Raw genomic sequence first — 27,201 nt, 5'->3', positions numbered from 1 at the left:
GCCAAAATGCCGAGTCACCTTTAACCAAACGGCACAGTAGAACTGTGCAGTCTTCTTCGGTCATGGCGTCTGAGCATTGCCCAGCGTGGTTCAGATTGACTGTGGTTTCTGGGGCGAAAGTGATTGTTAAGAAGTAGGTCAGCGGTATATTTTCGAGTGACTATTGGTGATTTAATCACGCAACATCTTGACGATGAATATTCTGGCTGAACTATTGCATCAATTCAGTGCAGCAGCAGGGATGATTCGCAGGCTACTCTCGATCGTGCCGATTTTGTTTCCATCGAAAGTTGTACACCGCTATTCTTATTAAAAGATTTCGGTGCCAAGTACGTCAAAGTTTCCCTGCGAGATGCTGATATTCCGCCTTCAACGGACCAGAAATCAGCCTTTGATGTGCTCATGGGGATGGGGAGATGGTACGATCAGATGCCCGCTGAAAAGTAAGAGCTGGTTATGGCTCTGATTGACCGTTTTGAGCATGTTGATTCCGAGTAGACACCTTTTTTAAAATCATATCCGGCACTATGCACTGGTGTGCACGCACACATATACGACTTGGACAGTAATTTTATCAGCATTGTTTCCATTTGTTTGATGATCCAACAGGTTTCTATAAGTAAAACATGCCAGACTATATTGTAAAAACAAGTTTTAATCCTTCTTTATTGTTTTTCACATCAGATGATACAGTGAACATGGACATCCTGCATTTGAATGGTCTTCCATCTTCAATGTTTTCTTAGATGTGCAATGTTTCCCTCTTCCTGTGCAGGCTGGAGTTCCTCAAGGTAGCGTTCTGGGCCCTGTTCTTTTTCTGGTTTTCATCAATGATCTCTCGGACTCTCTGGAAAATCCTCTATTTCTCTTTGCCGATGACTCAACCCTCTGCCGTACCATCTGTCATCCCTCAGCCCGGCAAGCAGCAGCTTCTTCGCTCACTGCAGATCTGGATAAAATCACAAACTGGTCCAACACGTGGAACATGTCTTTCAATCCAGACAAATCTCACACTCTCACTATGTCTCTTCGAAAGGACCGTTTACAAAACCCCCCCATCCACTTTCTCAACAATCCTCTGGAAGAAGTCTTTTCTTTCAAGCTTCTGGGTCTCACTATCTGCCATGACCTTTCCTGGGAAAGTCACATTTCCAACCTTGCCTCAAAAGCCAGTCGCCGACTGGGAATCCTCCGTCGTGCAAAGTCCTTCCTCGGCCCTCTTGAGCTCCTGACCACTTACAAAGCTTTTGTCCGTAGCCTGATGGAGTACTGCTCTCCCCTCTGGGCTGGTGCTCCTGCCTCCCACCTTTCTCGACTTCACGCTGTCGAAACCAGGGCTTTTAAGATCATTGGCATCTCCCGCAATGAAGCTGAGTCTTTGGGCCTCTCACTCAATCACCGCAGGTTGGTCGGTGGTCTTTCTGTCTTCTACCGACTCCTCTCCAGCCTTGCCCCCCTGCTCTCTCTGCGATTTGTCCCAACCACATTTCCACAGGGCGCTCAAGGTCCGCCAACAACCCCTTCTGGTAAAACTACCAAAATCACGAATCACTGCTCATCTTCACTCTTTCATTCCTCTTTTTCCCGCCTTTGGAATAAACTTCCTCACTCTATTCTTTCCCATTCTTCCCTTCAGGCTTTCAAAACAGCTGTTCACCACCACCTCTTATCTTCCCCCATCCAAATCCTCGATCTTTTCTACCCCGATAATCCACCCAAGCCCACTTCCTTCAATTCTCCTGCTTTCCTTCCTGAAAGTCCCTTTAATGTCCATCTTCCCCTCGCCATGTTCCCCGTCCCATCCCCATCCCTCTCCCTTCCACAGTTCACCTGTGTCTGTTCCCCAATGTTTTGTCCCTTCCACTCCCGCCCCTCTTGTCTCATGCCTCCTTGCTGTGAGTTGTGTGTTAGCTCTCATACGAGCCTCGACCAAGGTATACAAAAAAAAAAAAAAAAAAAAAAAAAAAATAAGATCCTCCTGGTCTGGGATTTATATTTATTCCCCCCCCCACCTACCCTTGTCTTTTCCATGGAACATCCGAAAAAAAAATCATAAAAATATGTAATTTCTAAAAATTGAAATTATATTTATATTTATATTTCGACCTACCGACCCTACATTTTAGCTGAAGAACTGCGTAAACCAAGTTATAAAATAACTAAGGCCTAAGTAGAATTGTTAAGTGCTTTTATTCATTGAACATTTTCCTGCATATTCGGATAACTCTGCTCTTTGTGCCCCCCTGCCCCCCTGATAAATAAACCCCCAATTGTTCAATGTACTAGCTCGTTGTCTGTCACTTTCTTTCATTGACCCAGCACGGTGCGTATTGAGAATTAGTGAGGCCGTTTGGGCCGGTAAGTTGTCATTGGGATCGGCGCGGCTCTGGTAACTCTTGCTCGGTACGCCGGACCCGAGGCGGTACACACGACTCGGTTTGGACAGAGCCGGCCGAGGGTGTGGTTTCTCCGTAGCTCGACGGCATGAGTACTTAGGTAAATTGGAATAGACAAGTGGACCCTACCTCACGCTGTCAAAATATTGGTGACCACAGTCCTTTAAAGTGTAGTGGCCGAGACCGAGAAAAATTAGTCGACCCCTACTGGTGGTATAACAAGCTGAATCCGGTCTCATTTTAACCGTATTGATGCCTAGTTTTCGAAAACTGAGGTTGTTGAAATTCTGCACAACATGGTGAATTAACCCCTTGATTGCGGGAACAAAAGAAAAAATGCCCATTTTCAATAATTCATTATTTACTTCAATAAGCATAAAATACATGTAGAATGGTTGATTATTCCAGGGTATTTCTATGTATTTGACACGTTTTAAGATATTTCAGGGGGTTTTATGCTCCTCAGGTGGTTCAGGCCTAAGTCACATTTGCCATGGCGCCGTGGGGTCTCCAAAATCTACGGCCACTAGCAATTATATGGCGGCCGCAGTATTTCCACGGTCACACAATGTAGCAGTCACATATGTTTTAATTTTTCGGGGAGCCGCACAGGGTATTTATAAATTGTGGAGACCGAAAACGTGGGGTTGCCGTACGGTCTTTGATTTGATGTTGCACGGTGACCTTAAGGGGGCCCTGCGGTGGCCATAGAATTTTCAAGGCAGACGCAAGGTAGCCTCAAGGTGCCCGCAAGGCGACCGCAGGGAGGCCCTAAGGTGAACGTGCGGCCAGACGGACGGTAACGAATGGGTAATTTTTTTTTTTTTCGGCTGGTTGAATTGCTACGGCGAACGTAGAAATGAAAGGTTATAATTCCACGGCGACCCCTATGGCCTGTAAAAGATAGCCAAACGGCGTAGGGCCACCCTGAGGCCACCGCAGAAACTCTGCGGCAGCCGCACGTTTCTGTCAATTCAGAGGGCGTACAGCCGCCGTATCCTCGCCGTAGAGCAAATGTGACTTTGTCCTAAGGACCCACAAAATACCCCCAATTTTGGCAGTTTTTGTGCAATTTTAGCAAAAAGTTGTACGTTTTCTCTTCACTTCCCAAAATATGTATTAAAAGTGCCAAATTTGATTATTTTCATCAGGCAGGGTGTCTCATTAAAGAATATGTCAGTTAAACTATGATAGAATGTTCACAACCAGGTAAATTAACCCTTTCTCTGACATGTGCGCAGTTCGAGTGATAATTCGCATTTTTCTAAAATTGGCATCTTTTATGCAAAAATGAACTTATCATGGAAAATATCAGGATTACTATTAGAAATTGATATTATGCAAGGTATTTCATGGACTTTTATGCTGCCAAGGGGTAAAAGACCCTCCAGAATACCACTAATTTGGCATTTTTTTTAAACGATTTCGGGCCAAACTCATTACATTGTAATTTTCGATGGTATTTCATTTGTTTTGAGATATTCTGTGCAGTTTGTAATGAGTAGGGGATTAAAAGGAACCCAAAATACCCCCACATGTAGCATATGTACTGTAAATAAATACAATTAATAATGATAATGACAGTTAGAATTTTCTCCCATGATGATATTATGAGTTCAACCAATACACCATGCCCAGGGTGGTTCAGATTGACTGTGGTTTCTGGGGCGAAAGTGATTGTTAAGAAATATGTCAGCGGTATATTTTCGAGTGACTCTATTGGTGATTTAATCACGCAACATCTTGACGATGAATATTCTGGCTGAACGATTGCATCAATTCAGTGCAGCAGCAGGGATGATTCGCAGGCTACTCTCGATCGTTGCCGCTGCTGATCTTTTGTTTTTGGCATCATGACACCTGTGCCTCTGTCATGCATGGCTCAAACATGTCAAATCTTCTTATAAACTTCAAGACACTGACCTCAAGAAGAGGATCATCACTCATTGTATTGGTCAAATTAGGCCTATTGAACAGGTGGGATCTTAAAAAGAAAACCAAAGATGTTCTCACAGTACAAGATCAGAGGATTAATGAAACTATGTGCTGCAGGATGCATTAACTATGCTCGCTACACTCCAGTGTATATTGCAGAGATGAAGCAGTTGGAACAAACTCAGCCAAGAATGTATGAACACATTATGCAAGGTGGATTTGTTGTGCGAAGATCCCCACATAGAACATTTAATTGTGTGCCAACTGACCAAGCCCTGGAACAAACTATAAATAAAGAAGCGAAGAGTCGAGGAGGAATCATCAGCTTCTGCGCTGGCTGATGACACGCCATGTCACTGGGAATACTTGGAGTCTTTCAAAGACCTTTGCCAATCTGGTTCAAAAGCAAACCTTCATGAGGAGCTTGGAAATGCACGCATGAACAAGGACAAAAACGATCTGAAGAACATGAAAGAATACATTGTCAGCCAGTGTCAAAATCCATTTAATCTCGATGAGGTACCAGAATCACTTCGAAACATCACCACCGGTCAAATGGCATCTCAAGAAGTTGAGAATTCTCTGAACTGTATTCCAGAAAAAGGAAAAGCAGGCTATGAGGAGTTCGTCAAAGAAAGAATTGGGATCGAACATTCTAAGAGTTTCTGGGACCCCTTGAAGGAAGAAACGGTGTTGACATTTTCAGATATTAAGAAGGCACTCACCAATGACAAGGACCAGAAGCTGATCATTGATACTGAGGTGTTGTTCAGGTGGCTATTGGCTGTCTCACAGAGTCAATTTGAGTCAATTCAATTTGAGTCAATTCAATTTGAGTCAATTCAATTTGAGTCAATTCAATTCGTAATGTCAATTTGAGGCAGGTACTTTGTTACGAACTGGTCGCCGTGCCACCAGTACTCTTCCATGAAGATGGGTCGATGAGGAAAACTGAAAAAGCTGACCTTACCAAGAAGCTTGAGACAAATTGTGTGGACGTTCTCACAGAGCTGCCACAAATCTCGGCAAGACCTGAACCCACATCATCCACATACATAATTGATGGGATGGCTATGATTCAGAGTTTGGATGAAAATCACTTCACAACATTCCAAGATTTAGTGACAATAGTTCAAAAACGACTATTACGACTTTTCAGGAATCCTTCATTGGATATCAGTAGCATTACAGTAATCTTTGATCGCTGTGACGTCGAGACATCAATCAAATCATCCGAAAGGCAGCGGAGGGGTGCCAACAACATGGTACGAACATACCAGATTCAAGGAGGCAGACAGGTTCCAAACTACTGTCAGTTTCTGAAAAGTGGAGGCAACAAGTCCAGCCGAGCAAACTTCATCTCTCAACATATATTGGACAATTACGAACAATTACCAAACGAGAAATCAATTATTCTGGCCGGTGGTTTCGGTGATGGCAAGCTGGTGAAAGAAGTACAACCACTCGGAGTCTCATCCATTGACTCTCTGCAGAGTACACAGGAGGAAGCGGATACTAGGATAATCCTCCATGCCGTCAGTCTCCCACGTGACCATTCAAGGGTCATTGTTCGCTGTGATGACACGGATGTCCTGGTACTGTTGATCTACTATTCTAGTAGAAAACAGCTGACTGACAAGGTATACATGTACGCTGGGCATTCTGGAAAGGAGAGATACATTCCAGTCCATGAGATAGTTATTCAGTTTGGACCGACTGTTTGTGAGTGTCTCACTGCCATACACGCTATCGCTGGGTGTGACACCACATGTTCTTTCAACAGAATTGGGACGTGAACAGCTTATTCTACACTGATCAAGAATGCACAAGCATTGTCAGATATGAAAGGATTTCATGAGGCTGATATAGACACTTGTGTTTCATTGTCATGGAAATTTGTGCTTCTGCTGTATGGCAAAAAAGTCAAAGACTTGGATTCATTGAATGATCTATGTTTCCATTTGGCCACAACCACAGACAAGCCAGCATCCATGCTTCCCCCAACCGAGTATGCATTCAAGCAGCACATCCTATGGGCCAAGTATCAAACCAAGATTTGGTGCGACAGCCATGTTGCTAACCCACCGTTGATATCACCAGTTGGTCATGGCTGGTCCGCTTGTTAAGGTGGTGGAATTACCCAGACCATGTATACTCAACATTCGCTCCAGCTGAGGTTCGAGACTTAACACACCTCCACTGCATTGACAAAAACTGTGAAAACGGGAGGATGTGCCCTTGTGTCCTTGCAGGACTAGAGTGTATTGACATATGTTGCTGCACTGACTGCAGCAATCACAGCAATGTCGTACAACAGGAAAATGAAAAAGCAACAGAGATAGACACTGTTTTTGATATTTAGATGCATGGCCAGCTAATTTCAGATGTGATCAGTATTGAAAGATTCATGAGTGGGTTTCACTGTGCAACAACATAAACATATTGAATAGATTTTCTCAAAGGTGTGAATCTTTTTATCCGAGTTCAACTGCAATTTCAATCATGAGACAATCTGACTGGTTCATCAAATCAGACTTGGGACTGTGATAACATTTAATGACAATATCATGCGAAAAAAGAGGAAATTGTGGCATAAAATTAGTTTTAAAAAAATGCCGATTTGGAGGTATTCCGGGGGTCTTTTACCCCTTGGCAGCTTAAAAGTCCATGAAATACCTTGCATAATATCAATTTCTGATAGTAACCCTGATATTTTCCATGATAACAGTTCATTTTTGCATAAAAGATGCCGATTTTAGAAAAATGAGAATTTTCACTCGAACCGTGCACGTCAGAGAAAGGGTTAATTTACCTGGTTGTGAACATTCTATCATAGTTTAACTGACATATTCTTTAATGAGACACCCTGCCTGATGAAAATAATCAAATTTGGCACTTTTAAAACATATTGTTGTAGATTTCCGCCCGCTGGCGTGTGGACAGCCGCTTTTCGCCGAATCGGATGAGCAATCCAGTCGCAGCCTTCCGGATCAAATGCCGAAATCCCGCTGCGGGTGTGTTTTTAATGCACACCACAGCCTAGTGAACACTCTACCCACGCGTTTCAGGGTCCGATCGCTGAATGGTCGATTTACCTAATTAATCGCGCGGGCAGACTACTGAGAGACTGTACCTCAACGGGGCTCACTTGGAAACGAGCCGCTTAAGCAGCTCGCTTCGTTTTGGGATAACCGAGCGGGGTGTTATCGCGAAAGCCCCGTTGGATCCGATTGTATTATCGGCTATTAAAAAGCCAGCTATTATTTCGAACTCAATGAGGGAAAGGACGCAATGAACAGGTTTACATTCACACAAGGACATTTATTTGCACACATATACGGTCAAAGCAGCAATGCAGAGATATACAAGCATGCAATGATTGGGGGGTAGGGACAAGACGTGAGCAAGACAAAGACTACAACCGTATATTTATTATGTACAGTCACTTGCACTTAACATCAGTTCTACCTAAGGACATGGCACCACAACGTTCATGAAAAGAAACAAGGAAAAACTCCAGGAAAGACGAGGGGTAAACTGGACCTCTTGGGTCTTTATATTCACGGAGCTGTGAAGACCGCAGAAGCTCCGAGAGGCCGGGCTGGTTACCTTCACCTTCGTGGTTCCTCGCTGGGGCGACCCGCGACGTCCCGTCCGCACGGCAGCTGGCGTGACCGCGGTCCGGCCCAGGCCTCGTCGGGCGGCCTCGTGGTTCGGGTCCAGCCGAAAACGCCTCCGAGGAACGAACGGGTCTTTGCTCTTTTAGAGTTGATGCCCTCTGTAAGAGCCCGTCCGTCCCTCAGCGTTGCTCGGACTGTCCCAAGGCCTGATCACCTCGGACCGTTATGCCGCTGCCTGGCGACTCCTCTCTGGCCTCTCCACGTCCCGCACACGAAGGCGCAGTTCTGCACGGCAGGCTTGGCTGCGCTCCTTTGCTCCTCGGCGAACCCAGACCTCCACTGGACTCGAACCTTGATCTTCACACAACTCCAAACCCAGACAGACTGCGAGCTTGGCGCTCTGCACGCTTTTTTATCGGGCCCGTGAGGTGAGGTTTGATCTCCGATCCCTCACCTCTGACCCCCCGCTGGCTCCGCCCCCTTTGATCTCCTGATCCGATTTTGAGGCAAAGCTCGGAGCGAGCGGACGTGGCAGAGATCATCGACCCTGGTGCCAACGAAGTAGAGCGGACGTGGGTGAAATCACCGTCGCTGGCGCAAAGATGGTGGCGCAATGGAGATGACGGTAAGGCGTTGCTGTTCGTTGTTGGTTATTGGGGGAGATGTGGTTTAGGAGATTGTGGTTGGCGTTGTGGAGAAGGTGGTTGTTCATTGTCTGTGGGGATGTTGGCGATGGTGATGGAGAAGGTGGTTGTGTGAAGGCGGTTGTGGAGGAGGCGGTTGTTGTGAAGGCGGCTGTGGAGAAGGTGGTTGTGGTGGTTGAAATGCGGTTGGTCCAAAATAACGACAGCAAAAGAAAAACGGCTAACTGAAGATTCACAGCCTGGTTCCACGAATAAATCCCTTAGAACATCGGTGGGGAAATCTATCTGAACACAGACTTATCGACATAACTGATCTAAGGACCTATATGGTGTCCTGTGAATTTCCACAACCGTAACAATATATTGGGCATTTAATAAGAGAAAACATACAAGGTTTTGCTAAAATTGAACAAAAACTGCCAAAATTGAGGGTATTTTGTGGGTCCTTAACCCCTTTAGGAGCCTAAAGCCCCCTGAAATATCTTAAAACATGTCCAATACATAGAAATACACTGAAATATTCAACCATTCTACATCTATTTTATGCTTATTGAAGTAAATAATGAATGATTGAAAATGGGCATTTTCTCTTATGTTCCCACACCCAAGGGGTTAATTCACCATGTTGTGCAGAATTTCACCAACTTCAACCTCAGTTTTCAAAAGCTAGACATCCATACAGTTCAAATGAGACTGGTTTCAGCTTGTTATACCTCCGGTAGGGGTATCTCCTAAATTAGAGCCCATTTTCAGCCCCGGCCACTACACTATAAGTGACCCGTGACATTTCGGAGTTGTCCGGGAGTCATGACCTAAATTCCGGGTGATCGGTGGGAGATGGCTCTACTGCTCCCCCTGGTGGTCGTTTATCGCCGCCGAACACCGGCCCTCAATAATATAGCCTGAGCGGTTCGGAAAGAAATTAATAATTTTAACCTTTTTCTTTCGAAAAGTGTCCTGAAGGAACTTTTAAAATTTCCATGGGTGATATATCATCATCATCACCCTCTAGTTGTTGAGCTATGGCCAGGTCGTTCCTCACCACTAGCACAAGAGGCAAGTGACTCGGCTCCATCCGAGTCGTAATCCAGGTGGTTGTCATTCGTTTTCTCACCCACCGAAACCAATGCTTCCATAACAGGAACTTTATCTTCTACTTGAGGTGTAACCGATGCTTCCACAGCCGGAGTTTTAAAAACCATGGTAGGAGTTAAAGCTTCCACAACAGAGGCTGTGCATTCTACCTTAGCAGCTGTTACCTCTTCTGCCTCCATTACTTCAGACACTTCATCCTCAGCAGGGCGTTGGATGAGAGCATCTTTGTGGTTCCTGAGTTTAGTGTTAATAACCATGGGGATCTTCTTCTTCAGCTAAAACGCTGAACCGATTCTGCGTCACAAGACCAGTTGCAGGAGTTACCGTTTCTAAATCAGAAACGTTGCATTCACTAGACGACACCATCTTTTTTTTGGACAGCTCGCCTGCGTGCCCTCACTACCGCCTTCCTCTTTTGTGATTCTTCTTCGAGGGCACGGTAATAAAACCCGCATCAACTGCCGTGGAATTATTTGAACACCACACTCAAACATGAAGGTTGATCTTTGGTCTTTGATGTGTCACAATTGCTACTGAGGTCGACATTTGGCTCTGTCCGTCTAGATGTGCCACTGGGGGAAATATTCTTGTCTGACTGTTTCGATGCATCATGGGATACAGACTCTGGACAAGGACCTTTTGAATGACAGAACGCACCACAAGTGAAGCACATCATTGTCTCTGTTGTATTGTACATTTGGTAGTTCCGATTTTCAACGACCAATGTCGCTGAGGCATTGAGTGATTTGGCATTATTTTTCAACACGATATAACATTGCCGCCAGAACGACATAATATGATGCATTGTGGAAGCGAAGGGGAATCGTGGAGATTCGTGACACCACCGTGCCAAACTGTTTTAAAACGGACAAGATCTTTTCGCATTTAACGAAACTAAGCAAATCGGACAACATGATTTTCACCGCCGGTGAGTCCAACATGCTAACATTAACAAATATGTCTGGTGGTACAGACAAACCAGTTTCAACCACCTGGGCAACATAGCGCTCCTCGGAAAGAAAAACAACAACTCGTTGGTTCATCTTCGAGGCTGCTAACATGTTTTCAAAACCTATGAGTTCTCCCAAGCACGTCACGAGGTCCTCAACCCGTACTCCGTCGGGTGGACTGACTATTACCCCATTTCTACGGGTGACTCGTAAATGCTATTCTGTAAATGAACGTTTGCCATCGCTTCAACTGAACGAAATCAAAAAAAAAGATTTTGAAAAGCTAATAAAGGAAAAACCTGTCGCAAGCAGAATTTGCAGTACAGGCGAAGGTAAAAATAAAAAAAAAACATAGTAATGGAAAGCCGACAAAGAATGTTGATATTTCAAAGCACGGCAAGCAGAGTGCAGGCCTCAACAACACAGAGTTCTTTCGGCCAAGCACACACACAAAGACTAACCATGAGTTTTTCTCTCCCTCTCTCTCTCTCTGGAAAAAGATTACAGGGATAACTGAACTCACATGCACATACAGGGATACAAAGGAGCAGAAAATTATGGGGTAGGAAAAACACAAACACAGCACAGGATAGAGACAGAGACATAGACAGAGACACACGTTAATGTGTCTATATATGTGTCCAAGCACCAAGGATGCATCGACTTGGCATTTTTTATGGAAAATCGAAAATTATTTGCTGTTTGAGTTCAATCATACCGTGATGTTACCCGTATACAGACAGTGCAGATATGATGGTCAACTGGTTTTGGTGAAAATCCGGACATGATAATTTCAAAATTTTTAACAAGTGATGCTTCACCATTGAGAGTTGGGGCCAAAAACGTTATATATCATGATATTTCAAAAAGTTGTGGACGAGTTATGACAAAACCTAGGTGGATGAGTTGGTAAGGTGACAAGAACAAGCCATTTCGATTTTGGTTCAAGTCTGGATTCGGATTCAGATCCCACCTGTCAGTGGGATCAAAATGTAAACTGTTCAGTCTGGCAGAGGTATGCGCTCTACCGAGTGCTGTTCTAGTTTATGTAATGCAGTGATGGCTGGTTTCCAAGCAGATGGAAGATGACCTCTGGCAAATTATAGGGTGAAAAGGCAGAGAGAGGATGTGTTGCAGAGCAGGTTTTTACGACATGTGAGCTGATGCCGTCTGGTCCAGTAGTAGTCAGTGAAGGGTTGAAATAATCTTTTCCACCTTCAAAGATGCAAAAGACAGACTCCAGGCATAGTGGTGTAGGTCCAGAGAGTGAAGGGTTGGAGACACTGGATTAAGAAGCAAACACAGAATTGAGGCATTCAGCCTTCTCATGAGCAGAGTTGGCTGTGGTGCCATTTCAAGAGATGGAAGGATCGCATTCGCCAGAGACAGACTAAGCAATGCACTACCCGGTTTGAAAGTTCATTCTTGAGGTTGGAACAGATGTTGTTTTCTTGCTTTCCTGAAAGTAGACACGCACTTATTGTGGACTTTTTGGATGTGCACTGAGATCGCCTTCGTCGGATTAGCCTTCCATGAAGAGAAGGCAAGTTGTTTCAGAGCAGCTGCTTCACCACAGGATTCAGGGTGGGAAGAGGGGTTGGATAATTGAAGACAAGATGGGATGAATCTGCACATGAGATGTGTATATATATATATATATATATATATATATATATATATATATATATATATATATATATATATATATATATATATATATACATACAGGTTGCAGTTGCAGAATTTACAGGCTGAGTTAACATCAGGGGCAGTCGATATGGGAGACCAGTTCAGAACTGAGAGGGTTGCTCGGAGTCCCTGACAGTCTGCTTGAGTGACATGCCAGACTCACCAGTGTTGAGGCAACTCTCCGAGAATAGCTCGAGAGATGTTGACTTTCACAAGCATGTGATCAGATGAATCAATTGGAGCAGAGGAAGAGCAGGAGACATTTGTGGTGGTTAGTCTTCACCAAGTCCAGAAGGAAGAATTTGCCATTTGGAGAAATCAGGGCTGGAAGGTTCACAGATTGGGTCAGTCCCATGGAGTCAAAGAAGTCCTTTGCTGAAGTGCCTTGGCTGGTGAGAGAGGTACCAACACTCTGCCAATTTGCATGGTGAGAATTGAAATTGTCAGATGTGAAGAAGAGAGAGTTGGGATGAGTGATTAAAAGTTTGTCCATGTTGGCTGAGATGTAGATGGAGTCATCACTGTTAGGAAGGTACAATGCACAGTTGTAACCCAAATTCGTTAGCATTATGACAAATGGATCAGGAGAAGATAATTTTGGAAAGAATTTGCAGGACTGCCATTTTGATACACTTCTGGTCATGTGATCAGCATGGTCTCTGCAATTTAACATGAGGACCCTGTCCTAATGTTGTAACCTAAATGTGGTAGCATTCTGCAGCCTATGTTGATCTCTGCAAAGCATTTGATTCAGTGAATCTGGATGCCCTCTGGAGGATTTATGGTCTTCGTGGGGTGCCACCAAAACTAATCAATCTGGTGTCTGAACTATACTCTGGTACTTAGAGTGTTGTGAGATGTAGTGATACCATCTCCGACTTATTTTCAGTTGTTACTGAAGTTTGTCAGGGGTGTGTACTGGCCCCCACACTTTTCAGCACTTGTATGGACTGGATTCTGGGGAGGTTGTCAGAGAGATCAAGCTGCGGTGCATCGTTTGGGAATGTAAAGATCTCTGACCTAGATTTCGCAGATGATGCAGTCATCTTTGCGGAGACTGGATATCCTTTTGGGGGCCCTCGAGGTGCTGAATGAGGAGTTGGAGCCACTGGGATTATGGGTTTTCTGGGTCAAAACTAAGATCCAGGCTTTCAATGACATCTTGTCTGTACCGGTTTTTGGTAAGGATGTTGAGGTCATGGAGAGATTCACTTACTGTGGCAGTGATATTCATGTCTCTGCTGGCTGTGAGCAGAGGCCGATAGACATCTGGGTCAGGGGTGGGGAGTTATGGATTCACTGGATCATGGGGTGTGGTGCTGTTGGTACCTGTGCAGGAGGGCGAAAGTACAAGTCTTCAGGTCCTTGGTGCTTCCAGTCTCGCTCTACAGATGTGAGACTTTGACTCTGACCAGGGATCTGAGATGGAGACTTAATTCCTTTGGTACCAGGTCTCTGGAGAATCCTTGGTTTTCACTGGTCGGACTTTGTGTCCAATGAGCGGTCACTGAGAGAGACTCAAATGAGATGCTTCAGCTCCTGCTGTATGGACATGTGGTTCGTTTTCCTGATGCTGATCCTGCTCACCAGATTCTCTCACCAAGGGAGCCTCGTGAGTGGATGAGGCCAATAAGTCGACCACGTGCGGCAGGTTGATCAGCATCACAAGGAGATGGGGATGGGCCAGGCATCTGACTGGGGGATTGCCAGGCGGAGGCCCCTGGAGTACCTGCATGAAGTGGATGCAGCATTGTGCTTCTCCGGTGCATGCTGCCATACCTGACCTGACCTGACCTGACTGGTGGATCAGGAGAAGATGATTTTTAAAGGAATTTGCGGGACCACCATTTTGACACACTTTCGGTCATGTGATCGGCATGACCTTTGCAATTTAACATCCCTGCCTTGGCCTAATGTTGTAACCCAAATTTGTTAGCATTCTAACTGGTGGATCAGGACAAGATGATTTTGGAAGGAATTTGTGAGACCCCCATTTTGACACACTTCTGGTCATGTGATCGGCGTGAACTTCGCAATTTAACATCAGGACCGTGTCCTTTTGTTGTAACCCAAATTTGTTAGCATTCTGACTGGTGGGCCTGGAGAAGAAGGTTTTTGAGGAAATTTACGAAGTTGGCCACTTTGCCCGAATTTAGTCATTTGACTGAAACGAGCTTTGCAATTACTGCTACCAGTCAGGAGAGGAACGTTGCTTCAAAATTTTAGGCGGATCGGCCCAGCGGTTTGGCCGGAGAAGTCGAAAAAGGAGACGGACGGATGGTGCACGATGACGATACCTGTCTGGAATGTAAATTCCAGATAAGCTAATAATACACTTGAGGGAGGTGAGTTAAAATGGCTCCAAAATGCTTTTTTTTCATTCTTTTAAAGGTAATTATTGTGTGTCTGATTTTATTTTACACCATCTCGGGAAACTAGTGGTAATTTTTTTGGATTCGGATTCTATTTTTATTATATGTACATGATAAATGTATTCATACAACATGGAATCGCAGTTTGTTTATGAACAGTGCTTCAAGATAGACCTCTGACAGGATGACTTCCGGTACCCACACAAACCTCGAAGCTGTCTAGTCTGGGTTTGAATCTTGGCCCACTATAAGAATGTCATCCTGTTGTTCCACAGGCCTCGAGGTATCCCCACTCATCTCTAAGCTGTCTCGCCTGGGTTCAAATCCTGATGCAGCTATAAAAGATCATCCTGGTGTTTCACAGGTAGGGTGAATCATCAAGGTGTCTTTCCTACACATTAAACTGGGCACCCTGTCTTCCGACATTAGTTAATGGACATTAAGATCCCCACCGTGTCCTTCACGAAGAGTGGGTGAGTTAGTTATCTCCGCCATTGTGGCCAAGTTACAAATTCCTGCCCGAACTACTCCTGGGAATCAATGACAAACCACCCAGTCTGAGTAGGGGAGAGGGGGAGGGGAGGAGAGAGTGGGAGAGGGAGGAGAGAGACAGATAGACAGACAGACACAGAAGAGGAGGAGGTTAGGAAGAATTGGGGGTGGGGGGGAAGGAAGAAGTTTCTTTCTGTATCCATTCTGTTGACCCCATTCCTCATGACCTCATTGTTTGTCCAATTATCCCTCTTTTGTCATGCCCCCCCCTACCGTCTCTACTGTTCCTTTTGTCCTGATCTGTTTTGTGTTCTAGCTCTTCCATGAGCCTTGACTCTGAATACAAAAAAGTCATAGGTTAGCAACCATTGTACAGGCTTCCTGGGCTGAATGGTCTCCTGTGTTGAAGTTCCATGGAAGGGAAGTCATCTATTTTATGCCCTCTGGAGGATTACATCCTCGACCTGACAGCCTAGACCCTCAGAGTATTAATTCAACATGTGTGTGATTGTGATCAATGATGTCTGTCCGTACGTTCGCCTGTCTCTTGTTTATGGTGGCCGTTTCCCGCTCTGTATTTGAAAAGCTTAATATTCACTTTTGAAATGACGGGAGAACAGGCATGAGTAATGTTGATGCCAAATTTTATTTCGCAACCAGGATATTTTGCCTTCTTTTTAAACAAATCGAACCTCCACCACCCTATGTTTCACCACCATTTTGTGGTAGGATATACAAGTCTCTCAGAGCTTTGGCTCTGCGTGAAACCAAGAATGCAACACAATTGACCTTTTTTTTCAAAGTCCATTAAATATTATTTAAATTGATAGATTTACGTAAACCTTTCCCATCACTGGGAACGGATACTTTTATTTGCTTTTCCTGTCATTTGAGTCGGGTACTCTTCCTAGTTATTATATATGCTTAAGCAAAATGACAGTTGCAAGGAAATCTATTGGTGTTGCCGAAACTGTGGGGCATGCATCGACCTTATTTATATGGGTCTGGATGACTAATTTCTCGCTTAATAATTCAAATGCTGGTGACAGTTGCAGTGCCACAAATGCAAAATGAGAGAAAAAGATAAACAAGGTGACAAAAAATATTAACTTTATTAATTAAACATTAAACTGATAGATGTTCTCACTTTTTAGATAATCCTCAATCTAGAGAACAGAATGTGTCAACTGCGGTAAGTAAAGTAAAAAGTAAAAAATTACCATTTTATTCAAGAATTCTCAAGTCAGTGACTGTTGTATGACAGTAAGATTAAGCCTTGTCCAAACTTCCCCCTCCCCACCCCATCTTTCTACTGCTCTTTTAGTTCTGTTACATCCTAGACCCTCAGAGTTTCTCAGGGCCGAAATGGCCTGGCAAATAACTACTCGCTTCACTCGTTGAATCACAGACGTCTACTTTGATGAACCTAGCCATCTACTTTAAAAGTGAATTAAAACCCTGATCTTGTTGGCAAGCATGTCACTTCAAATCTCTCCCACCACACCAGCACCTCAGCGGAATGTCACTTAATAAGCACATCACTACAAACCACTCCCTCTTCACCTGCATCTCACGGACAAGCACGTTCCAAACGTGTCCCACCTCGCCGAAACCCGACTTAGCATCTCACGGGAATACATGTCCCTTGCAAGCAGCTCCTTTCCACCATCTCATGAGTGAGTGTGTGCGTCACTTACAACTCACCTCCACATCGCCATACTTGATGCAGTCCTCAGAAGTCATTTTTTTCACATTATTATGCTCTCTTCAGAGACAGTTGTGGCCTATATAAATTGTACTTAAAGATATTCTTGTTTGTTGAAAGGGTAAGCCTCCATTTTCCTTGAATTTTTTTCCTTTTTCTCATTTCATCTGTTGATGACCATAAAGCATCATTACTTGTTGGTGTAAAGCATCATTACTCTTTTTTTTGGTGAATTTGGTTTGAAATTTTCCTCTTCCGACCTCTTTCCTGGTCTTTAAACGCTGCTAGACTCCATAAGGCTCTCTGAATGCGCAGCCAAAGCAGGTGAGCAGGGTCGTCGTTCACCTTCACTGCAATCCAGACCATTCTATCTATGCACTGTTTAATCATACCATCTCTTACAATGGTAGCCACATCTTTTTGTTATAAAATAACCCAAATGTTCCTTCAAGCAAGGCAGTGGAGGATGTCAACTCACCACTATGAAATGACAAGCATTGAATTGTTACGTCTAGCAGAGCCATTTCCGTAATGTTTGTGCCTCTTGTGCCTTTAGGATATGTGAAGTGGTTTCAGGTCAAAAATGGAGCGAACTTGATGGTGTGCCATCGTAAATCCCTATACTTCCCACCTTAAGCCCGGTTGATAGACAGCAAAAGGTTCCACCAGGAATGACCCAATATAAAATTTTTAGTTCATTTTTTTTCTTGTTTTGACCCCTGTGACCCGAAGTCCCCACCCACTGGGGCATGAACCGGGTGTCAAATCCAAAAAATCGTTACATATTTAATGCATCCCCCAATGCTGATTTCATTTTTTAAAAAAGTTTTAAAATGTGCCTGTAATTGCATGTTTTACTTTAGTATCTGAACTTTTAACCCTGCCCAAGGGGACAGGGCCAAATACACGAATATTTTCTGCAGTATATTGTTACGAATTTGGAAGCCTTTTGCACACAGACAGTCAGCAGTCCCATAGTTCAGTTATCTCGTTAAGTATATGTGGATAGTTAGAATCTCTCCCCTGTGTCTTATGGGTTAATTTCATGTATCCGCTGCGAGTTTCTTTTATAGTCAGGTTTTTTTACATCTTTAAATCTACCAACGCCAACAAAACCCACACACCACTCCTTCTCCCACTCTGCGGGCGAACAAGAACTTCACCCGCCAAACCTTCACTTCGCACCACGGCACCATAACGCATGTGTTTCTGACTGCGGACGTGGGCGGAGCCCCCTCGCCTCGGAGCTCTGACTCCGCTCCATCAAAGAAGAATGTCTCCCCTGTCGACACTGGGGAAGACGACAGGGCCTCTCTTGGGGGAGGAGCACCGAGACGCCGACACGCCCCTCCTCCAATCGCGGTTGGCCACCACGACACCCAAAAACGCCCTGTCCAATCCGGAGGCGAGTTACCCGAGAGCGGATCCCTCCACCCCGCAGGGGGGGGGAGGGATAAGAAGGATCGCGAGCTGTATCCGGGGGGTTCCTTGGTTCCTTGGAGGTCGTTCCTTGCTTCTGGTCGTCAGTCATCGTTCGTGGCTGGCCGGGTCGTTCGTAGGATTCTGGCTGCGCTCGTTGGATTCTGGTTCGTGGGTTCGAGTCCTACCGTGGTGGGTTGTGTTGGAGCGCTCGAGCTGGGGATCCCCGTTCCCTTCCATGGACTCCGAGCTCCACAAGTGCGGGTCAGTAAAACCGCAGGAAGCGGCCAGGTACCCGACCAAACTCTGACCCCCAGCTTGCCTATCCTACACGGCTGGAGGGTCCAATAAAGGCGAGCCGGCTCCATTTCTTTTTGGGTGTGTGTGGCGACAGTCTGCAACTGAAACTGTTAAGTGAATGCCATTGTACATTTGCCTGCATTCATATTCATGATTACGTCTGCTTTGTGTTTCCCTCCCTATTGCCTATTGTGAATAAACCCCGTGTTAAATGTACCAGCTCGTTTTCTGTTCTTTCTCTCATTGGCCTAGCATGGTTCGGGTTTGAGTTATCGTGAGGCCGATTGTGCTGTAGATTGTTATTTGGACTGGCGCGGCTTTGGTACTTCCCGCTCGGTTACGCCGGATCCGAGTCGGTAACAGCGACTCGGTTCGGACAAAGCCGGCCGAAGGTATGGCTTCCCCGGTAGCAAGATCGCCCGGCTAATTAGGTAAATTGGAATCAGACAAAAAGACCCTAACCGCGCGGTCAAAACATTGGCGTCCATGGTCCATTAAGCGACCCGTTGACTTCGGAGTTATCTGGAGTGATGACCTTCAATTCCGGGTGTTTGCGGGGGGGGGGGAAATCGCCCAACTGCTCCATCTAGCGGTCATTCCTCGCCCCCGAACCCGGCAAATACAACAATATTAATAGTCGGCAGTGGCTCAAAACGAAGAGGTACGTAGACAGCACAAACAGGTTGGACGTGGTAGGTTTTGTGCATGCCTGCATGCGAGCAGGTTGGAGGCATGCATATGAGTTGGGGTGTGCATGCAGGCAGGCCTTTGCCAGGTAGATAGCAGGGATTTTAATTTTTTAAATGCTCCCACCCAATTTTACATGGAACACAGCTGTTAAAAATAAAACGTTGCTGTTGGGGTGAGGTTTATCGCCCCGGGAATGCCCTGGCACGCCGTCTACCCTCCCCTCACGCTTCCTTCTCTTGTTGCCCTGATGCTGCCTTCGCTCACCCTCTGCTCACGCTTCCTTCCCTTCACCTTACGGAGCCTTACCCTACCCTAACGCCACTTTCTTCCTCTCCCATCCCCTCACGCCACCTTCTTCCCCTCCCCTCCACCCGCGCTGCCTTCTTCCCCTCTCCTCCCCTCGTGCCACCTTTGTTCCCTCCCCTCCCCTCACACCACCTTCTTCCCTCCCCTCACACCACCTTCTTCCCTCCCCTCACACCACCTTCTTCCCTCCCCTCACACCACCTTCTTCCCTCCCCTCACACCACCTTCTTCCCTCCCCTCACACCACCTTCTTCCCTCCCCTCACACCACCTTCTTCCCTCCCCTCACTCTACCCTCTTCCCCCCCCTCACACCACCTTCTTCCCTCCCCTCTCACCACCTTCTTCCCTCCCCTCACACCACCTTCTTCCCTCCCCTAACACCACCTTCTTCCCTCCCCTCACACCACCTTCTTCCCTCCCCTCACACCACCTTCTTCCCTCCCCTCAGACCACCCTCGTCCCTCCCCTCACACCACCGTCTTCCCGGCCCTCACGCCACCTTCTTCCCTCCCCTCACACCACCTTCTGCCCTCCCCTCACACCACCTTCTTCGCTCCCCTCACACCACCTTCTTCCCCTCCCACTGCACCACCTTCTTCCCTCCTCTCCCACCACCTTCTTCCCTCCTCTCCCACCACCTTCTTCCCTCCCCTCCCACCACCTTCTTCCCTCCCCTCCCACTACCTTCTTCCCTCCCCTCCCACTACCTTCTTCCCTCCCCTCCCACCACCTTCTTCCCTCCCCTCCCACCACCTTCTTCCCTCCCCTCCCACCACCTTCTTCCCTCCTCCCACCACCTTCTTCCCTCCCTTCCCACCACCTTCTTCCCCTCCCACTGCGCCACCTTCTCTCCCCTCCCCTCGTCCCACCTTCCTCCCTCCCCTCCCCAAGCGCCACCTTGTTCCCCACTCCCCTCCCATTGCACCGCCTTCTCCACCCCTCTCCTCGTGCAACCTTCTTCCCTCCCCTCCCCTCGTGCCACCTTTGTTCCCTCCCTCCCCTCACACCACCTTCTTCCCTCCCCTCACACCACCTTCTTCCCTCCCCTCACACCACCTTCTTCCCTCCCCTCACACCACCTTCTTCCCTCGCCTCACACCACCTTCTTCCCTCCCCTCACACCACCTTCTTCCCTCCCCTCACACCACCTTCTTTCCTCCCCTCACACCACCTTCTTCCCTCCCCTCACACCACCTTCTTCCCTCCCCTCACACCACCTTCTTCCCTCCCCTCACACCACCTTCTTCCCTCCCCTCACACCACCTTCTTCCCTCCCCTCACACCACCTTCTTCCCTCCCCTCACACCACCTTCTTCCCTCCCCTCACACCACCTTCTTCCCTCCCCTCACACCACCTTCTTCCCCTCCCACTGCACCACCTTCTTCCCTCCTCTCCCACCACCTTCTTCCCTCCTCTCCCACCACCTTCTTCCCTCCTCTCCCACCACCTTCTTCCCTCCCCTCCCACCACCTTCTTCCCTCCCCTCCCACCACCTTCTTCCCTCCCCTCCCACCACCTTCTTCCCTCCCCTCCCACCACCTTCTTCCCTCCCCTCCCACCACCTTCTTCCCTCCCCTCCCACCACCTTCTTCCCTCCCCTCCTACCACCTTCTTCCCTCCCCTCCCACCACCTTCTTCCCTCCCCTCCCACCACCTTCTTCCCTCCCTTCCCACCACCTTCTTCCCCTCCCACTGCGCCACCTTCCCCTCCCTCCCCTCGTCCCACCTTCCTCCCCTCCCCTCCCCAAGCGCCACCTTGTTCCCCACTCCCCTCCCATTGCACCGCCTTCTCCACCCCTCTCCTCGTGCAACCTTCTTCCCCTCCCTCCCCTCGCGCCGCTTTCTTCCCCTCCCTTCGCGCCGCCTTCTTCCCCACTCCTCCCCCCTCCTTCTTCCCCTCTCCTCGCGCCTCCTTCTTCTCCGCCCCGCGCGCCTCCTTCTTCTCCTCCCCGCGCCCCTCCTTCTTCTCCTCCCCCCGCCCCTCCTTCTTCCCCTCCCCCCGCGCCTCCTTGTTCTCCTCCCCGCGCGCCTCCTTGTTCTCCTCCCCGCGCGCCTCCTTGTTCTCCTCCCCGCGCGCCTCCTTGTTCTCCTCCCCGCGCCTCCTTGTTCTCCTCCCCGCGTGCCTACTTGCTCTCCTCCGCGCGCGCCTCCTTGTTCTCCTCCCCGCGCACCTCCTTGTTCTCCTCCCCGCGCCCCTCCTTGTTCTCCTCCCCGCGCGCCTCCTTGTTCTCCTCCCCGCGCGCCTCCTTGTTCTCCTCCCCGCGCGCCTCCTTGTTCTCCTCCCCGCGCGCCTCCTTGTTCTCCTCCCCGCGCGCCTCCTTCTTCTCCTCCCCGCGCCCCTCCTTGTTCTCCTCCCCGCGCGCCTCCTTGTTCTCCTCCCCCGCGCCTCCTTGTTCTCCTCCCCGCGCGCCTCCTTGTTCTCCTCCCCGCGCGCCTCCTTGTTCTCCTCCCCGCGCGCCTCCTTGTTCTCCTCCCCGCGCGCCTCCTTGTTCTCCTCCCCGCGCGCCTCCTTGTTCTCCTCCCCGCGCGCCTCCTTGTTCTCCTCCCCGCGCGCCTCCTTGTTCTCCTCCCCGCGCGCCTCCTTGTTCTCCTCCCCGCGCGCCTCCTTGTTCTCCTCCCCGCGCGCCTCCTTGTTCTCCTCCCCGCGCGCCTCCTTGTTCTCCTCCCCGCGCTCCTCCTTGTTCTCCTCCCCGCGCCCCTCCTTCTTCTCCTCCCCGCGCGCCTCCTTCTTCTCCTCCCCGCGCGCCTCCTTCTCCTCCCCGCGCGCCTCCTTCTTCTCCTCCCCGCGCGCCTCCTTCTTCTCCTCCCCGCGCGCCTCCTTCTCCTCCCCGCGCGCCTCCTTGTTCTCCCCGCGCGCCTCCTTGTTCTCCTCCCCGCGCGCCTCCTTCTTCTCCTCCCCGCGCGCCTCCTTCTTCTCCTCCCCGCGCGCCTCCTTCTTCTCCTCCCCGCGCGCCTCCTTCTTCTCCTCCCCGCGCGCCTCCTTGTTCTCCTCCCCGCGCGCCTCCTTCTTCTCCTCCCCGCGCGCCTCCTTCTTCTCCTCCCCGCGCGCCACCTTCTTCCCCTCCCCTCCCCTCGCGCCACCTTCTTCCCCTCCCCTCCCCTCGCGCCACCTTCTTCCCCTCCCCTCCCCTCGCACCACCTTCTTCCCCTCCCCTCCCATAGTGCCACCTTCTTCCCCTCCCCACCCCTCCCCTCGCGCCACCTTCGTTCCCTCCCCTCACCTAGCGCGGTGTTTCCCCTCACCTTGCACGGCCTTTCCCCTCCCCTCCCCGAGTGCCGCCTTCTTCTCCTCCCCCCCCAAGTGCCACCTTCTTCCTGTCCTCTCCCCTCGCACCACCTTCTTCCCTCCCCTAGCGTCACCTTCTTCCCCTCCCCTCGTGCCGCCTTCCCTTCCCCTCCCCTCGCGCCGCCTGCGCTTCCTTCCGCCTCCCCTCACGCCACTTTCATTTCCCTTCCATCGCCTTGCACTATCCTCCTCCCAAACTCCCTCCCCCGCCATACATCTCTCCGGAGGTCAAGAAGAAGGGGTGTCAAAGAATTAGTGAATTGGAAAAATAAAAGCTTTTTTTTTTTTTTTTTTAGCAGTCCCCCCCCCCCCAGCTTTTCTTCAAGTCGCACATCAAACACATGCCCAGAACTCTTTGTCCTCCCCAATCCCCCTCCCCCATCCTCACTCCCTCCCCTCCCTCTTTCTCTCCCCCCTCCCTCTTTCTATCCCCCCTCCCTCTGTCTCCCTCCCTCCCTACCCTCTCCTCAATATTCCTGTTAGCGAAGTGACAGGTTGCATTTGCTCGTACTTGAATACTGCAGAACACACATCGCCAAAATAATACTTTCAAGAAACGTGCTGTGTGCATCGATATATAGCATGAGAGGGCATGGCATGTGAGAGGATGAAGAAGAGGCCGCCCATATGGCTACAGTATATCTACGATTCTGATTGACGCTGCATTCCATTTCAGTCACGCAAAACTTTTTTTTTTTAAACTGATCTTTAAAATCATTATTTTATTGAAGATGAAGTATCTATTTGAGCACTGCACATGTATCGTTCTACCAACTCTCTGGTTTCCAGATAGCATTACGTTTCGGTGACATACTTTGCACAATCACTATTTCACCCACAGTTTGTGTGCTACCTTCACCAAAAACGTGTTTTCCACCTATCAGACCTCCAGTATTATTGATATAATCTACTGGTTAATGATGTTAGCTTTTGTTTATAAATTGTTAGTGCAGATTAATTGTGATATAGATGCCTCCTCAAATGAGCGTATGTAATTTGTGTACACTTGAGATTAAATAAAGAGCACAGATAAGGTGATTCAAGCTCACAAGCATTGTTTATTAAGCAGAAATGGCCACTGGAGCGAGTGTGACCAGACATCTCTTTAACAGACACATATGTATAATCTTCAGATTTTACCAAGTACCGTACCTCACCGCTTTGACATCTGTCTTTCTTTCTCTTATGAAAGTAGGGGAGAAGTGGGAAGAGGTAGTGTGGGACAAAGCCTGTGATGTTACATACTTTTGACCAGTGAAGTGTTAGCTTGGATTTGAAACTGGTCTCAACCCACCCCCTTCTTATCATGCCTCCTCCCCCTCCCCCCACACCACAGATTAGAGTTCGGCCAGCTCCACCAGTGAGTGTGTCCCATTTCTTCCCGCGCTCTCCTACTGCATATGGTTGTCAGTGTGATGGCGCGACGTAGCACGCACAGAAAATGCAAACCATCCCGGTAAAATTGCTTCGGCGTCTACAATGAAACACATTGGACCGTTTCAAAAATCTGGGGGTGCTTTGTATATGATTTACATGTTGGCTGTATGTCCTCATTTGTGTGTCTGTCTCTGGCAAAATCTCTCACAAATAATACAATGTTCAGCGTTTGTACTTCTTGGGACTTTTGATAGAACTCCAGGTGTGAATGGGAAAGTTGGTTGGGGGGGGGGGGGTCTCATCCCAAGCACAACAAGCAACCTTGAGATGTCTATTACGATATTAGTCGCAATCCAGGCTTACATGTTCGGATCTGCGCCTGTACATGAATACACAAGTACAAAACCAGGACCATGCGCAGAGTGCTCAGGTGTAAAAGTAAACAGTTTCTATGTACAGGAAATGTGGCTTTGTGGGGAGGGTATGGGTGTTAGTCCCCAAGCAAGACCTAGGCATAGGTTTAGTGCTGGGATCATGGTGAGATCTCGCATAGGTATTCCTGGGGTCAATTTAGGATTATGGATTTGGCTATGGTGAAGGAAGCAGCTTGAGCTTGGTCATGAATGACGATAGTGGATTGGCTGGCTCAAGGTGGCTATGGAGTTCGTGTCCCAGGTGGATTTAAGAACGACAAAAAGAATGAGTTTGGTGGCTTTTACAACCAACTACATGCAAAAGGAATAGTAAAAGTCAGAGGAGCCGCCAAGAGCTGCCAGCAGCCCCAGGACCCTGAGCATAGGCTAACTAACCACAATGGTGGGTGAAAAATTGAAATAATTAATTCCCATCTTTAACCGTTTTTCCACACACTTAAGCGGTTGTTCAAGGAAGCTCTCACCCACCGGTTATGTTATATACCTCTGCCAAGCCTGGCCGTGCAAATGCGCGGCATCCGATTATTTGTACTTTCTATCATAATTATTATTTTTAATATTAATGTGTGGCCCCCTAGCATAAGTGCTATGTTATCAACATACAAACAAATAACTTTGTACAGAGGCAAAGAAATAACGAGTTTCAAATAAATAACGAATGCCATTTAACTAGGCAAAGAACCTTGAGTTAAAAAAAAACAAAAAAAACAACAAAGGCAGGGGGTTGGGGGAAGGAATGGGGATATAAAAATAAAACAAAAATTGAGTCGTTTAAAGGCGCTTCATGCGCGGTTAAATAGTGAGAGTTGGGGAAAAAGCTTGTATGGATTCATGCTCTAGAGGAGGAGAAGCAAACGACTAGTGCAGTAGAAAAAGTCAATTATGACACCACGGTGATGTCATTGTTAGACCGATAAAAGTTTTTGTTTTTTTGCCTTTTGCATTTCTTTTCAGTCAAAAACCTTTTGTCCAGAGGGACTTGAGCTTGGTTTTGTTTTTTTTTAAGTTCCATATTCAGCAGACACTCAAATTGTTGGTGCTTCTCTGCAAGCCGTTTCTCCAAATTCTTCAGTGAAAGTCTGGCACAGGGCTCGAGGACGTTTCGGAGGATGGGATGATTCTCAAGATATGTATGTAACCTGCAGCCTTGGAGAAGGAGCGTCCGAGAGTGAGAGAAAGAGCGAAGGAAATGGAGAATGCAAGATGGAGAGTGCAAATTGAGTAGAGAAGGATAGTACATACAATCAAAATTAAAAATGGTTAGGTGCACCAGATGGTAAGGGAGATGAAGCGCACATAGAAAGGTTGCAATCAGAATATAAATTATTACTTGGAAGACAAAAGATTGCTCAAAGTAGTAACATTATAACAACGGTATGGTGGAACTAATGTGAAAGTAGGGACTGAAACGATCAGTATGGCCTCCAAACCACCTCATCCAAGCGACTGCCTGGAGGAGAGCTTCGATGGCCTGTCCCTGCATCTGTTTCACCGGTACCTGGCAGTCCTGGCAGCAAGACCCCACGTCCGGGTGACCGTTCTCCACTCCCGGCCACCATAGGGAACTGATAAGACCCAGATGAAGCCCCGTAGTAGAGATGATATGGAGTGGAAGTGCTCTGAAACGGTGGAACTTGATTCTGGGTCGCACCAGGGTATGGTGGAGGCAGGTGGTACGTGTGGTATCTGGCTGCAGCTGCTGTTGCCACTGCCGGCATTGAAAGTGCCAGTGGAGCCGTCGAGGTTGGAGCAGCGGCTGGGTAGTGGAAGGCTGGGACAGCACCGGGATAGTGCATTCGGGGATCAGAGAAGCGGGAATCGGAGAGTGAAGAAAGACCTGCTGCTAGCGCTCCAAGCTCACCAGGGCCTGGTATGAAAGAGAGGACAAAGCAGAATAAGAAACTCGGACGTGGAGCCATGTACTTTGCAAGACTTTTAAATTAAAATTGATAGGAATACCTGGTATATAAACAGTCAGGTCCAAAATTTTATAGGTTCAGGGGTGGTGGTTGCGTTAGAAGGGCTTGCATTGCCTGGCAAGATTCTGCGTTCTGATTGGCTGCAAAAAAAATTGCCAGGCCAAAAGGCTCTCCACCATGTTGAGTTGTGCAGCACAGCTATGCCAAATAAATACAACTCTCAATGGCAAATGAGACATCAATGATGAAGTTGCGTGAACAAAGTATATTGTATAGTGCAACATAAGTTTGTTCAAAACACATCCGAATACTACGAGCAGCCATTTTTGGTAAATTGGCGATGATAAATTGTTACTGGAATAGTCTGTCGTGGAAAACTATCCAGTGTGGTTATGAATTATGGAGAGACAAAACATTGGATGATCTAATGGCACTAAAATAAGTTGGGTGGATCTTCTTCTTTTTTCTTTTTTTTTTTAAAGGATTGCAGTTAACTGCACTACTGTGGGGGAGTGCTTGGAGAGGGGGTCCACCCCTCATAGAATTTCACCTGGATCTGCTTCTGATAGA

The 27,201-nt window shown here is 47.6% G+C and overlaps 2 protein-coding genes across 7 annotated transcripts in view; one reads left to right on the top strand and one right to left on the bottom strand.

The window, feature by feature from the left end:
• The window catches only part of LOC147034264 (uncharacterized), a 198,603-nt gene that overhangs the window by 5,998 nt on the left and 165,404 nt on the right, over positions 1–27,201 (top strand). The window contains exons 2-3 of one of the 5 annotated variants that reach the window (XR_015057752.1): positions 14,977–15,065; positions 24,238–24,307. The exons of 2 other annotated variants lie outside the window; for them this stretch is intronic. Coding sequence is in view for 1 of the 3 variants with exons in the window: in XM_085879630.1 (XP_085735756.1) it covers positions 14,977–15,065; positions 24,238–24,330 (182 nt within the window). In the remaining 2 variants the exon portion in view is untranslated. Of the gene's footprint in view, positions 1–14,976; positions 15,066–24,237; positions 24,360–27,201 lie in introns of those variants that run through there. 2 more of the 5 variants (XM_085879630.1, XR_015057751.1) reach the window with 2 other exon arrangements.
• The window catches only part of LOC147034266 (runt-related transcription factor 3-like), a 57,620-nt gene continuing 56,051 nt past the window's right edge, over positions 25,633–27,201 (bottom strand). For both annotated transcript variants that reach the window (XM_085879544.1, XM_085879554.1), the window contains exon 5: positions 25,633–26,579. In XM_085879544.1, coding sequence (XP_085735670.1) covers positions 26,125–26,579 — 455 coding nt within the window. In that variant the 3' untranslated portion in view covers positions 25,633–26,124. The remainder of the gene's footprint in view (positions 26,580–27,201) is intronic.

Source organism: Eptatretus burgeri, chromosome 1 (assembly GCF_056783735.1).
Source record: "Eptatretus burgeri isolate ZD-2024b chromosome 1, Ebu_testis_v1, whole genome shotgun sequence".
Lineage (NCBI taxonomy): Eukaryota > Metazoa > Chordata > Myxini > Myxiniformes > Myxinidae > Eptatretus > Eptatretus burgeri.
The sequence above is the reverse complement of the archived record's forward strand: the minus strand, read 5'-3'. Positions and strand labels throughout refer to the sequence as shown.